This window comes from Lontra canadensis, unplaced genomic scaffold (genome assembly GCF_010015895.1).
Source record: "Lontra canadensis isolate GAN:19392208 unplaced genomic scaffold, GSC_riverotter_1.0 scaffold24, whole genome shotgun sequence".
Classification (NCBI taxonomy): Eukaryota; Metazoa; Chordata; class Mammalia; order Carnivora; family Mustelidae; genus Lontra; species Lontra canadensis.
The window spans coordinates 12,034,244-12,049,354 of NW_022631018.1; the positions used below are offsets into that span (position 1 = coordinate 12,034,244).

At 44.5% G+C, this 15,111-nt stretch overlaps 1 protein-coding gene across 7 annotated transcripts in view; it reads left to right on the plus strand.

Moving 5' to 3' along the window:
- Positions 1–8,189: 8,189 nt before the first annotated feature.
- AHCTF1 (AT-hook containing transcription factor 1) overlaps positions 8,190–15,111 on the plus strand; it is a 79,291-nt gene continuing 72,369 nt past the window's right edge. For 2 of the 7 annotated variants that reach the window (XM_032862862.1, XM_032862863.1), the window contains exons 1-2: positions 8,206–8,515; positions 11,539–11,650. Coding sequence is in view for 1 of the 7 variants with exons in the window: in XM_032862864.1 (XP_032718755.1) it covers positions 8,194–8,515 (322 nt within the window). In the remaining 6 variants the exon portion in view is untranslated. Of the gene's footprint in view, positions 8,516–9,282; positions 9,370–11,538; positions 11,651–15,111 lie in introns of those variants that run through there. The other 5 variants (XR_004383292.1, XM_032862866.1, XM_032862864.1 and 2 more) reach the window with 5 other exon arrangements.

Below are 15,111 nucleotides of genomic sequence, written 5' to 3' on the forward strand. Positions count from 1 at the left end.
ATGGCAGAAAGAACAACGCCTTTCATAAATGATCTGTTAGAATTACAGAAGCATGTATGGGGCGCCTGGGTGGTGCGGTCGGTTAAGCTTCTGACTCTTGGTTTTGGCTCAGGTCATGATCTCAGGGTCCTGGGATCGAGCCTCACAATGGCTCTCTGCTCAGCAGGGAGCCTGCTTCCTCCCTCTCTCTCTGCCTGCCTCTCTGCCTACTTGTGATCTCTCTCTCTCTCTCTCTGTTAAATAAATAAATAAAATCGTTTAAAAAAAACAACAACACAGAAATTCACACATATCTTGGATAGACTTGACCATCAGTGGGAGTGAATCAAGAGACTGGACGAATCCATGTGGGTGGGGAAGAGTAGAATGACCCCTACCTGCATCCCTCGAAGGCACCTGGAAGCAAACTCGGGGAGCCAGCCTGGTTGTCATTTCGCCAGCAGAACCCCCATCCCTTGTACTGGGCCCTGTCTGGACTGACCTTGCGCTCACATTGGCAGCAATGAACCTTTCTCCCAGGACAGGAAGTTCGGGGCCCGGAGCTGGCCATGTTTATCCAGCACAGACTGTCCTCTGTTGTAAGGCCATTTTGAGTCATCAAAACAATTCCCCCCTTCAAACTCTGACTTCATGTTCATCAAGCGATCTTTTATTATTCCATTTCCCGGGTACCTCGCCATCGGAAAAGGGGGTGCTCTGGAGAAGACTTACAGGGATCCTAGTTGAAGCAAGGACATATCCACTACTCTAAGCTAATAAATTAGAATTTGGGTTTATATATAAACTTCTAATGAATGTGGTTCCTACAAGTCCGTTCCTTGAGACAGATGAGCTCTGGGAGTCTTGGCATGACCCAGTTTCTGGCCCTCCGAGGCAAAGTCTGGAGCCAAAGTCATGGTGCCCTCACCCTGAGGAGGTCCGAGAGCCTGCCAAGCCAGATGCATTGCTCCCGAAGCTCCTCCTCCCAGCCTTCAACGACAAACACAATGGTTGGCCATATAAATGCAGGGAAACAAGTGAAGGTCAGCAAAGTTTTCAGAAGGCTAAAAAGTGACTCAGATGGCACACAAACCCAGAGATTATAGGAGCCACGTAATTCAGAAAAGTGGCAAAAGGAAAGACCAAGCTTTGGAAGAGAATGAAAGTAAAAGCACGTCGGAGGGAAACAGACGGAAAACGCCACGGTGTCCACACGAGGCTCTGTCACGCAGCGATTCGTGGGCCCAGAAAAGATCGGGAAGCACTCAGGTGGTCAGTGCAGGGGTGGGGGGGGATGGGGGTCAGGAGAGTCACAGGGCTTGAAAGTAGGGACCTGAGGATGACGCCTGGGCTGGCAGGTGGGGGGAAGGGTTTGCCATTTCCACGGCTCACTCTTAAAGAGGAAAGAAAATGAGCTAAAACAAGCAACAGGAAACATCCATATTTATGGAACTATGGCACGGCTTTACGTTTCTCTCATCTTCTGGTCATCTAAATCTTCTCAGAACACTAAGAATTCAAAATGCGAGTGGTTAGGAAGACCTCCCTGCTTGAAATAAGTCTTCATTCTGAAACCGTGGGGTGTTCCGGCACAAGTCGTATCCAAGGAGCTCCTGGGTGTGGACTGTGAGCTGCCCTAAGAGAGCCCAAGCAGAGTCTGGCGGTGGGGAGGGAAGGGGTGCGAAGGCTCACCTGAGGTTGGGAGCCACAGTTTGGATCACTTCTTCTCCAGGAGGCTGACGATATGCAGGTTTGACAGCAAAAATCGCAAAGGAAAGAAACGATTCTAGTTAAGTACCATTAGCAAAGCCACTGGGTTCTTAAGGACCCGCCTGCAACAGTCATTGAATGATCTATGGAGATTTCTTGTACATAACAAACGGTTTCCAAATCAGTTGGAGTCATACCCAGCTCTGCCAAGGTTGGTTTTCATGCATCGCTTTGTCCTTTCACGGTTCTGCCCCATGACTCTCCCCGAGCCTTGCAGCATCGGTGGGACTGTATTTGACTCTTTGAAATCTTCATGATCTTTATTTTTAACTTTTTTTAGATTTCATTTATTTATTTTAGAAAGAGAACGAGTGCACGCTTGGGAGGAGGGACAGAGAAAGAGACAGAGAAACTCACGCAGATTCCCTGGGGAGTGTGGAGCCCCATGCAGGGCTTGATCTCACGACCCTGAGAGCATGACCAGAGCTGAAATCCAGAGTCGGACACTCAACCAACCGAGCCACCTAGGCGTCCCCTTTATGATCTATATTCCTTATTTTTATTTTTATTTATTTTTATTTTTTATTTATTTATTTATTTTTTATTTTTTTATTTTTGAGACTCCTGTCTTCCCTAATCTTTGAACACTAACTCAAAAAGACAGGAATTCTTCTACGATGGCTCTGCTGTGTCCCTCCTCCCTCTTCTTTTTCGAAGTTAAAGTTTCCACTGAAGTCCCTGTTGAGGAGCAAGCTCCCCAGCCTTATTTACTAAGTATCTGTCAAGTGTCTGTTTTCTAAAAGCTGCCCCATTGATGAGGCAACATGTTTGTCTGATTGGGATTAAGAGATCACTGGAGTGCTGTGTCAATAGTGCAGAGAGTGTAAAAACCTCCTAAGCACACAAAAACATAAATGCTATGGGAACAATGTACAGCAAGGGAGTGTTTTGTTATTCATACTTTAATCAAAACACTGGATTATATTTAATACCCGAAATTTGCCACGTGTATTAAACTTTCATGCCCACAATCTGTGGCCAACATAATGAAGGTAGCTTTCTAACTTCAAAATTAGACCCTTTAAGGGATGACTCGGTGGCTCAGTCGGTGAGGCATCCAACTCTTGATCTCAGCCCAGGTCTTCATCTCAGGGTCACGAGTTCAAGCCCTGCACTGGGCTCCATACTGGGCATGGAACCTATTTAAAAAAAAAAACAATAAAATAAAATTAGGCCCTTTAAATAAGAGAATGTAGAATCATACAAACAAAAGAAATCTGGGATTATAGAGCCATCATTCAAAAACATAAAAGTGGCAGGCCTTCCTTAAAAGTGCCTTTTGTCCAACTGGTAAGAAATGAGTCTGTGACCCAACCCATTCTTTTGAATACATGGCTTGACCAAAACCGAAAGGCGAAGGTAGAATATTCCTATGACTGACTAGGACACCGAGTGTTCATTATAATTGCCAATAAGATATTCGAGAAAGAGTTGTAGCTCTCTTTGATTTCAAAGGAAGGTTTAGGGGCACCTGGGTGGCTCAGTCAGTTGAGGATCAGACTACTGATTTCGGCTCAGGTCATAATCTCAGAGTCCTGGGATAGAGCCTCACACTGGACTCTGAGCTCAGCAGAGTCTGCTTGGGATTCTTTCTTTCCCTCTGCCCCATCCCCTGCTTGCACACACACATGTGCTCGCTCACTCTCTCTCAAATAAATAAATATTTTTTTAAAAAAAGAAAGGAGGTTTTGTAAGAAATATTTTAAACAAAAGATAATTTTCATTTCATTATGTTGTCCTCAGTGAGCTGCTGAAGGACACAGATACTGGTCTTATCAAACTCTAGCCCCAGTGCCTTGAGTAACAACCAGCCTACTGAAAACATTCAATAAATATTTGAAGGATGGACAAAGTAATGAATGAATGACAGGGAACTGAAACAAAACTATACAGAAAAATATGACTTGAGAGTTCTGATTTAGAATCTTAACGATGTCATTTTGATTTTATTAAAGTTCTATATTGTTTTCTTTACTAAACAGGAATTCTGTGTCCCACTAATAAATAATTTACTTCTAAACCCTATAGGTCTTCTACACTTAAACTTATTTTCAGGAGAGGAATGTTCTAGGGTATGCTGAATTTTATCCTGGACATTCCATTGCTGGCTTTCCCCCTAGGCATTCTAGTGAACACCTTGTTTTGATTTTCAGACATTTCATCAAGAAAAATGGATACTGTGTCACCTACGCCCTTCTCTAATCAAATCCAACAAATCTACCTGAAGTTTATTAAAAAACCATATAGAGGACACAAGAAGGAGTAAGGATCAGAAAAAGGCAAAAGGGATGGGGCGCCTGGGTGGCTCTGTCCTCAAGCGTCTGCCTTTGGCTCAGGTCATGATCCCAGTATCCTGGGATTCGCCCAGTGTTGGGCTCCCTGCTCCGCCTCTCCCTCTGCCCCTCCCCCAGTTCGTGTACATGCATGTTCTCTCTCTCTCCAATAAATAAATCTTTAAACACACACACACACACACACACACACACACACACACAGAGATTTTAAGAAGTAACATTGGGAGAGGACGTGAACAAGGAAAGGCAGAAATGGAAATAATTTTAAAGAAGAGATTCATTGTGCTACCGTGTTCATGATAAATACCATCAATGTTCAGAGGGAAAGAAAGACACTATGTGGCTTTTTGGGTATCATTCATGTAAAACATTATTTCAAATGCATAAAGACTACAGAAATAGGGACATCTGGTGGGCTCAGGTGACTCTTGAACCATAGATTTGATTTAATGTCTATATATATTTTTAAAAGAGAATAGATAAAATCCACCCCAAAGTATTTGTGGAAAATCATTTGACAATGACAAATGTCATTGACAATGACATTTCCCCATCTGTAAAATGAGCCTAAATATCTCCAGGCTCCCTTTTAGTCAAATACTGCATATTTTGCTTTGAATCATACATGTACACTAATTCACTAAACAATTATCTTAGCACTAATTTTTATGTTGGCATCATGCCATCTCTGGAAGCATAGCGGGGAAGAAGGAAAATAAGACCCTTCCCTCATCAAGCTAATTGTCAATTGGGAAAGTCAAGGGTGGGGCACTGCTTCTAGCCAATAATCTCTATAAGAATAATGAAAATGTAACTGTTGAGACAAAAGATTGCCTGCCTCTATTTGAGACAGACAAGCTCCCTTTGTTGTTTTGTCCTTAAAGTAGGAAGGTTCCCTGCCCCCACCAATTTCTTTGAAAAACAAACAAGATCTAAATCACAGCACTTCAATGAGATGCTAAGATCTGTGAAATCACATAGTTGTCTGTTTGCTCCCAGGATGCTGGCTGGCATGGTCTTGAAATATTGCCTCTTAAATAAAACATTCCAAATGGAAGCATGAAGGTCCCCACTGACATGATCACGCTGTAGGCTTTTTACCAGAACCAAAACTGTAACAACAACAACAACAACAACAACAACAACAAAAAACAAACCCTGAGAATCTACTGGCCATATAGGTAAAAAGGGAATAATGTTCTGAGCTGGGCACACACTTCGCTTTAATCTCTGCAAGAGCCCAGCAAAGGAAGTGTGTAAGTAACATTCTCCTTTCTTCCCAGAGGAGAGAACAGGTTCAGAGAGGGAAGTAATTGTTAAAGTCAGGTTGCCAGAAAGTAGGGAAAATAATTAAAATCCAAGTTCTTCTGACTCCAAATAACCATATTCTTTTCATGACACATGCTTCCTCCGGTAAGGGAAAGCTTTGAGGCCGGGTTTACCAAGGCGCATTCTGGGGAACACCAATGAGGCCAGATAATCCAAGAGCATATATGGAGTCCACCGTCAAGTAACTTTGGGAACTGCCAAGCCTATTAAAGCCTGTGAGGTATTACATAAAAGAAACATTTGATTTTATTTAATCAGTTTTTCCCAAACTCATTTAACTGCCAAACCTAGATTTTCCCCCCATTTAATAGTTATTAACATTTCTTGGAACTAACAAATAATTTACCATATGCTTAAATGACTGAAAAAGAGGAAAAAGTGTTGAATGAGAGCTTTAAAGTGAAAATTCACTTTTTGAATGGAATTTAAATAAACTACTAGCAGTTCTGAGGGTAGCATTAAAAAAAATGTGAGATGTAGGGGCGCCTGGGTGGCTCAGTGGGTTAAAGCTTCTGCCTTCAGCTCAGGTCATGATCTCAGGGTCCTGGGATCAAGCCCCGCATCGGGCTCTCTGCTTGGCGGGGAGCCTGCTTCCTCCTCTCTCTCTCTGCCTGCCTCTCTGCCAACTTGTGATCTCTCTCTGTCAAATAAATAAATAAAATCTTAAAAAAAAAAAAAGTCATTTCATAATGAATGAGGGCTAAAGTTGAAGGGAAGATTTGGGAGAGAAAAGAGGCTTGAGCTGTTTGGAGGATAGTTGATGTGGGATCATCGAGTGCAACGGTCAAGGAAGAATTCTTGAGACATTTTGGGCACAAAAGCTGTTTTTATTATAGTGCGAGGACAGGACCTGTGGGCAAAAAGACCTGCATTGTGATTGTGAAGAGTGACTGATCACACACAGTTTCCCATCTGATGGAAGAGAAGGGGATATTAGGGCTCCAGGAAATTGAGTCTATAGGTTTCTGGAGGTCTATTACTAAGATTGTGTTTCCCTTGTAAATCATTAAGACGTTACAAACTATAGGGGAGTTTCAAGTCTTATATGACAGTGATCTTTATCAGTTGGCCATTTGTTTTCCTTTGCCTTGTTCTTGGGCAGTTACTAGTGTCTGAGGAATACCATATATATCAGATATGTATATATTATATCCCACCTTATATTATATATATCCCACCTTAAGTTGGGGAGGAGTCATGGGGTGTCAGCTCCGGTTTTGCCCTCCATTTGCCTTTTGCTCCCTCATCACCGTTAAGAAAGGATCCTCAGAACTACAGGGGGAAATAAAATAGGACAGGTAGGATTGGTCCAGATTATAGATAACCAAACAGAAACCATTCTGCTGATAATGATGAAAGGAAAGATTAAAATCTGATTTGGAAAGCTGATTGATTAATCTGTATAAGTATGGGGAGAGACACTTGACTTTTACAACAGGCAGCCCCTTAGACAGAAGTTAACAGAACTCTAACGAACGAATCAGTCAATTCTCTAATCCAGTCCCTCTTGCTCTAAAGATAATTGAAGCCCAGAGAGGTCACTTGATTTTCCTAATGTCACACAGCTTCAGGAGCAGGATACCAGAGTTAAGAACTCAAGAAGTTCAGTACGCATGGATTGAGCACAAAATGGTGCCAAAGAAAGTTAAGTGTACGATGGGGAGCAAGGGCACGACACAAATCAGCACATTTGCCATTGGGATTTCTGTTTGAAAAGGTCTGTTTAAAATAATTAAGACAAACCACCAAAACCCCTTTGAACTCCAGGTTAGCCCAACACCTTTGCAAACAAATACGTTGTTACGTTTAGAGGTTGCTGTCAACAAAGAAACACAAATTACAGGAAAAAAGAAATTACATTTTTAAAAAGGGAGCATATCTCAAAAAACACATGGGAGAGGATAACAGAAAAGGACAAGCTTTCCTGATAACAGAAGCGGCTGCCACAATCTTCCCTCCACCTCACGTTATGATCCTTTTATTTGGTATTTACTATCAGGGTCACGGTGGACATCTCCGTGCTTGAAACGCGTCTGGTGCTGGGACTAGCTTCAAAGATACAAACAACAAATTAAAGAAATTCCGCAGTGAAACCCTACAGCGACCAAAACGGTAACTAATTTGGGGTAAAAAGAGGAAAAAGATTAGACTAGGCGGCGTGACACCTGTGGCCACGAAAGCAAGCGCGGGTATTTAAAAATAAGTAAGAGTCAGAAAAGGGTTTCCCCAGACCGCCACCTTGGGCACGAAGAGTCCGAGCACAAGGAACGAAAACCACCGAGGGCAGACGCGCCCGCCAAGGCAGCAGAAGCCAGTCGGGCGCAGCCAACTATATCCGCCAGGGATACACGCTAACGTGGCCGCCCTTCTCCCGCCACAGGAGGACCCTAGCCCCGCCCGCGGATCCCGGAGGCCCTGGCCAGAGACTACCACTCCCGACTCCACGCGCGTAGGCGTGTCAGGCCACCGCAGCGGGGTGGCGCGCAAGGCATCGCGGGATTTGTAGTTTCTTCCCGCACCCCCCTCCCCCCCGCAACAGCTCTCTGGAGGCGGGGAGATCCTGTTTTATGTAAATGACCCGCGGTGCCAGGCGGGCTTCCCTTCCCTCCCCCTACCTTCTCCTGCGAGAGTTTGAAAATTCCCGCGGAGCCGGCGCCTAGGCCGGAACACTCGCGAGAACTCAGGGCTCCGCGCCGCGATCTCCTTTCCGGCCGCTGCCCTCCCTCTGTGCCCGAACCTCGGCGCCCCGCCCCTCTGCGCCCCGCCCCACCCCGCCCCACCCCTCCCAGGCTTATAAGACTTGGTCTGTCGGCCCGCGGTAATGCTTAGAGCAGGCCCGGCGCCATCGGTCTGTAGGAGGCAGAGTCGTAGGGAGGAGGACCCGGAACGGCGGCGCGGGCGGCGTCGGAGTCGCGGATCCGCGCGTCGGACTGCAGCCGGCGGAGGCGCCTCAGGGGCTGTGGGTCTGCGGCGGCCGGCGAGGTCGCGGGCGGAGGCTGGAGGTGCGGCGGCGTACGCGCCCTGCCTGAGGCGGCCGTGTCTCCCGGGAGATGCTGTGACGGACCCGCGCGGGAGGAGCTCGCGCGCGGCCTTGCGCCCCCTGCACTCGGCGGCCGGGGCGGTCGGCCGCCCGCCCTGCGCAGGTAGGGAAAGGGCGGGAGGGGCCGGGCCGGCGCGCGAGGGCGGGTCCGCGCGGCCTGGGCCGCAGGGCCGCGGGCCTCCCTGCTTTGGGCCGGGGGCCGGGGCGCGCGGCGCGGGGGCGGGCGGCCGGGCTCGCTGGGCCGGCGGCGGGGGAACGCGGTTGGCGGCGGGGGCCGCGCGCCCGGGGGAGGGGGGCCCCCCCAGGCAGCGGGTTATATAACCACCGGCCGGCGGCACATGGCGGCTGAGAGGCGTTGCGGGAACCACCCCCTGCGCCTTCCGCGGCGCTGGCCGGGCTCGCACGCCGCGCAGGGGTCCGGGCCCGCGGCATGCCCCGGGCGCCGTGCTCCGGAGTGGTGGAGACCTTGGCCGGCCTGGCCCCGAGCGAGCCTACCCGGCCGTGGAGCCGGTCTTTCGTCGATGTGTGCTTCACATGCTCCTGGGCCTGGCTCGGGTGAGTCCGGGCCGCGGGAGGGGTCGGGGCGGGAGTGGAGAGTGCGGCGATTTGGTCAGCACGTCTTGGGGTGGCTGTCGTCTTCCTGGCCCCCGAACTTGAGGACGATCACTTTTGTTACTAGTTGACTGCTGGGCTGTGGGGGAGGTGAGTTGATTCTCAGCGCCAACGAGGTCCGTGCTCGCTGTTATCTTTTTTAAATGCCGTTTGAGAAGTATTTGGAAGAACCTGGGCCCTTTAGGGTAAGATATAGGCCTCATGGAAACTTTAAACTTCCGTTTATTCTCAGAATATCCTAAAGAATCGGGAGATTTTGAGAACCTTTCGTGAGCTTTGACCGACTGGGTGGGAGACCAGGAATGACAAGCCCAGTTTCAAGTTAATGCTGGAGGGATGCTCCAAGTGTGTTAAGTGCTATGGGAAGTGTGCATTCTCTCCGTTACTGTAATTTTTGATCCTGTTTTTCAGTAACCTACCATAGCGTCACCAGGTCGCAAAACAGCCAAAATTATTTTAAAATGATTTTTAAGAGATTCTTCTGTAGCAATTTGGGGATGGACACGTCTTCATTTATAAGGAAACATATAACATTGTTCCTTTTTCTCCTGCTGACCATGAAAATTCACAGCACCTCCTAATTTTTCTTCAGAATGAAGTCTTACTCTTTTAGGTTAGGCCAGCAGTTTCCACGATAAGTCTCTTCTGCTTTCCAGACTCAACTACTCACATATTTTTGCTTTGCCTATTCCAGAATCCTCCCCATATCCGGGCCCATTTTTCTTGAAGATGTATGTCGGTGTTTCTTTGCTCATGGCCTTCAGCCTGAAGCTCCATCCCTGCCTTACTCAAGTTCTGAAATTTCAAATCCTCCTCACTTTAAATGCCATGTTTTCTAGTCACTCTTCCATTTCCCTTTATTCCACATCATTTTTACCACTGTTGTAGCATTTATTTTTGTCTGATATTCTAAGGGTTGATTATATGTATCTCCTTCTGCAAGGTAAACTCTTTGAGGTCAGGAAGTGGGTCATCTTAGTGCCCTAGAGTTCCCTGCCCAGCACAATGTTTTAAAAGTACTTGGAGATTAATAAATGTTGGAAGTAAGTTTGAAAGAGCTGCTACTAAAGGAAGTTTAACTTAATAGTTTATTAGTAGAAGTTTAGAAGCTTCTGAGTCCACTGACAGCTTACACGTACATCATAATTCTTTGTCTTTTTAGGAGTCGCAAAAAAAGTAAAAATGCATAGAGAATGTTCTGTGGAAATGTTTGTTCAGTGTTGTTACGATATAATTAGTGAACAACTAGATGAGAGTTTTTTGCTGTGGTGGGATTCAGCTGCTTTTGAGGCTGTGTGTGTATCCCACAGAACTGATTTGTGGTATTCTTTTTTTTTTTTAAAGATTTTATTTATTTAATTGACTGACAGATCACAAGTAGGCAGAGAGTCAGGCAGAGATGGGGAAGCAGGATCCCTGCCGAGCAGAGAGCAGGATGCGGAGCTTGATCCCAGGACCCTGGGATCATGACCTGAGCCGAAGGCAGAGCCACCCAGGCACCCCTGATTTGTAGTATTCTGTGTTATAAAATCTTTCCTAGTAGTTTTGTGAATTTTATTTTGCATCTTAGTACTGAGACCATATATATTTAAAAATAAGTTGGACCCCGAACTCTGTGGCCAATAAGAGATTTTTCTTTTTAATAAGTTTATTTTTTAGAGCAGTTTTAGGCTCACAGCAGAGTTGAGTGGTAGGTACAGAAAATGTAGTTCACACTCTCCCTGCTTCCACTCAGGCATAGCTTCCCCCCATTATCAACATTCCCCGCTAGATTAGAACATTTGTTACAATTATTGAACCTACATGGACACATCATTATCACCAAAGTTCACAGTTTACATTAGGGTTCAGTCTTGGTGGTATATGTTCTGTGGGTTTGGACAGATGTATAATGACAATTATCTACCGTTACAGTGTTATCAAAGTACTTTCACAGCCCTAGAAATCCTCTGTACTCTCTCTAGTCATCCCTCACTTACTGCTAAACCTTGGCAACCACTAGTCTTTTTACTTTCTCCATAGTTTTGCTTTTTCCAGAATTGTCGTGTCGTTGGAATCATGCAGTATGTGACCTTTTCAAATTGACTTTTTTCACTTAGTGGTAATTCTGAGTCTTCTGTGTCCTTTCATGGCTTGATAGTTCATTTCTTCTTTAAAGTTTTTGTCTGTTTATTTAAGTAATCTCTCTGCCCAGTGTCAGGAACCTGAGATCAAGAGTCAAAGGCTCTCCTGTCTGAACTAGCCAGGGGGCCCTCGCTCACTTCTTTTCAGAACAGAGTGAATATTACGTTGCCTAGACATTCTGCCATTTATTTAGCCATTCACCTACAAAAGGACATACTAGTTTTCTACAGATCTTAATAGTTATGAGGAAAAGCTGTGATAACATCTGTGTGCAGTTTTTTGTGTGGACATGTTTTCAGCTCCTTTGGGTAAATACCAAGGAGTGTGATTGCTGGATCGTATGGTAAGAATATGTTTAGTTCTGAAAGAAACTGCCAAACTATCTTCCAGAGTGGCCGTACCATTTTGGATTCCCACCGGCAGTGAAGGAGAGTTCCTGTTGCTCCACATCCTCACCAGCATTTGGTGGTGTCAGTGTTCCGGATTTGGGCCATTCTAAAAGGTGTGCAGTGGTGTCTCATTGCTTTGAAATGCATTTCTCTGATGACATATGAAATGGAGCTTCTCATGTGCTTACTTGCTATCTGTGTATCCTCTTAGTGAGTGTTTGCTAAGGTCTTTGGCCATTTTTTAATTGGGTTGTTTGTTTTCTTGTTGGATATTAAGAACATTGAGTTTTTAAAAATTGATTTTACTGCTTAACCTGTCTATTTCTATTTCCTGTGATGAGTATCTTTGCTGTCCTAAAATACCATGTTTTGGATCTATTAGTTGCAAGGCACTGTGACTCTGGAATTTACAGGAACAAGACATGATTTTTGCTTTTTAGGAATTCATACTATGGGGGGTGGGAGGACAGACAAACACAAATAACAAGTTTCAAAAATAATAGTTATGACTGCTAACCTAAAAGTGGAAAGGAGTGAGCTCAGAGATGAGATTAAATGGGAAAGGATGGGTCTATGCAGACCACACTGGGAATTTAGTCTTTGATGGATGGGGTTTTGGCACATAGAGATGAAAGGGGAAATAGCATAAAAGAATGAAAGTGCTGGGCAGTAGCAAACTTCTGATGAATTTGGGAGACAGCCCTGTAGAGAGAGTCTGGAGCTGCCATTCATTGCCTGTGGCTGAGGATATTGGTTTTTATATGCAGTAGGGAATCATTGAAGGGTTTTGAGAAAAATGACATAATCCTTTTGTGGTATCAAGAAGATGAACAACATTTTTATTTCAACGGCAGCCAGCACAGTGTCCTGCTCTGCCTGCCTAGACCTTCAGAAGGAATTGAAACTTTAAGAGGGTGCTCATGTTGACATGTCATAAAGGCTGGGACTCTACTTAATTTTGTGCAAAACTGAGCAGGGCTGCTTAATGTATATTTGTGAACATACATGTCTATATGAGCTGTTCTTTCTAATAGTATAATTTTTCAGAAGGTCTCTTCAATGTGCTTAAAATGTTAAAATTCATACTGTAAATTGTGATTTGAAAGGTCTTGAAGCCAATTTTTGCCCTGTGGATTCAAAGGCTAACTTGTGAATTTGAAAAACTTTCTTTCATTCACTGAGCACTTTTTTTAAACTCTTGTGCCAGACCCCATGATAAACTAAAAGTTGGAGAGATAGATATTCACATTATCTAGAAGCTTGGGTGTGACATGAAGACGGAGTAGAGAAGTACAACATTACATGTACTAGTAAGCAGTAGAACCAGGACTTAAGGCCATTTTAATTCAAAGTTTGTGCCTTTTCTAATACTCTGGATGGAACCTGCGGTTATTCAACTTGCTGTTTCTCAGACACTAAGAGCTTTGAGAAATTCTTTTTCCTCTTGAAATAGCATCAGTTTGAGAACACAGCTCGAAATCCAGAGGTTCTAAAGGGGTAAAATCCTTTAGTTATGTAGAAACTAAGTCTAACTTGCAGGACCAAGAAGTGAATTATTATTGTTATTGTAATCCTAAGAAACAACTGAATGGAGAAGGGAAATGGGGAGATAAAGATAGAGGAGCACTTAGAAGGAAGCTGTGGTTTCAGCATTTCATTTTTGTGTGTGGAGCATTTTACCATATGATAAGCATTTAGTATTGGTTGAATGAATTAAGAAATAGACTCAGAATTGATAAACTGATTATCCATTGAATGTGACAGATTAAACAGATCACTAAGAAAGTTAACAGCTTCAAGGATTCAAAGTTCTAGAGTCTTTAAATTTAATCTCTAAGTTTCTAAGGATAACACTAACTTAACATTGTTATAATGTTAATCTTTTGAGGAAATACTGTGTACTTGGGTTTGCTATATGGTGTTGAAGTGGCTGTAGAGCATCTTGTTACTGGCCTGAGGTAGAAGGCGTCAGCTAGAGCAGAAGCAACAGGGTTTTGGAGATGTGTGACTGACCTTGGATGTACCTGTACAGAAGTCTGTGTTATGGAACTGTGTACTGGGCCTAGCAGAGAGAAAATCATGGATCAATTTAGGACAAGTACTTTTACAGAGAAGTTGGACCACAAGTGTGCTTGAGAACCAGGTAGTGGGCCTCTCCCTAAGACCAGCACAACCCACCCCCAACCGCATACACTGACCACAGAGAGCTGCAGAACTTCAGCTCCAGTGGAAACCGCATCAGGTCTCTTCTAACAAGCAGACCAGAGCACATCTAGTTAAAACTCGCCACACTCTGGCCAAGGGCCAAACACTGCCCACTGCAGGCAAGGAGAAACTCTGCGGAGGACTGACCTGAGGGAAAGAGCAGCCCAAACACAGCAGCGCGGTGCACGCCCCACACAACAGGACACTGCCTGAAGCACCAGGCCCTGGATGATATATGGCCTCTTCATAATAAAGCCATTACAGTACTCTCAGGAACGGGAAACATAACAGGCCTTCCTAACATACTGAAGACAGAGACTTGGACAAAATGTCAAGATTGAGGAATTCATCCCAAAAGAAAGAACAAGAAAAGGTCGTGGCCAGGGATCTCATTGAAATATATAGAAGTCATATGCCCGAGACAGAATTTAAGGCAACAATCATAAGGATACTACCTGTGCTTGAGAAAAGCATAGAAGACACCAGGGAGTCCCAAATCAGAGATAAAACACTTAAAACCTAGTCAGGCCAAAATAAAAATATGCTATAACTGAGATTTGAAACTGACTGGATGTAGTGGCCACAAGGATAGAAGAAGCAGAGGAATGAGTACGTGACATAGAAGGTAAAATTGTGGAAAATAATGAGGCTGAAAAGAAGATGGAAAGAAAACTCTTGGATCATGAATGTAGACTTCGGGAACTCAGTGACTCCATAAAATGTAGTAATGCTCATTTCATAGGAGTCTCAGAAGAAGAAGAAATTCATAGGCGTCTCAGAAGAAAAAAAAAGAGAGGGCAAAGGAGGCAGAAGGCTTATTTGAGGAAATGATAGCCAAAAAGTTTCCTAATCTGGGGAAGGAAACAGACATCCCAATCCAGAGGCACAGAGAACTCCAAACAAAGTCAACAAAAGCAGGCCAACACCAAGACACACTGTAGTTAAACTCGCAAAATACAGAGATAAAGAAAACAGCCTCAAAGCAGCAAGAGAAAAGAAGTCCCTAACTTATAAGGGAAGTCACATCAGGTTAGAAGCAGATGTCACCGCAGAAGCTTGGCAGTCCAGAAGAAGGTGGCCTGGTATGTTCAACCTGCCGAATGGGAAAAATAGCTAGTCTGGAGTATTTTATCAAGCAAGACTGCCATTCAGAATAGGAGAGAGAAGGAGTTTCCCAGACAAACAAAAACTAAAGGAGTTCATAACCACTGAACCAGCCCTACAAGAAATATTAAAGGGGTCTTTGAGTGGAAAAAGAAAGACCAAAAACAACAAAGACTAGAGCAGAAATTCTCTGGAAACAATGACTTAACAAGTAATACAAGAACACTAAATTCCTATCTTTCAATAATTACTCAGTGTAAATGGA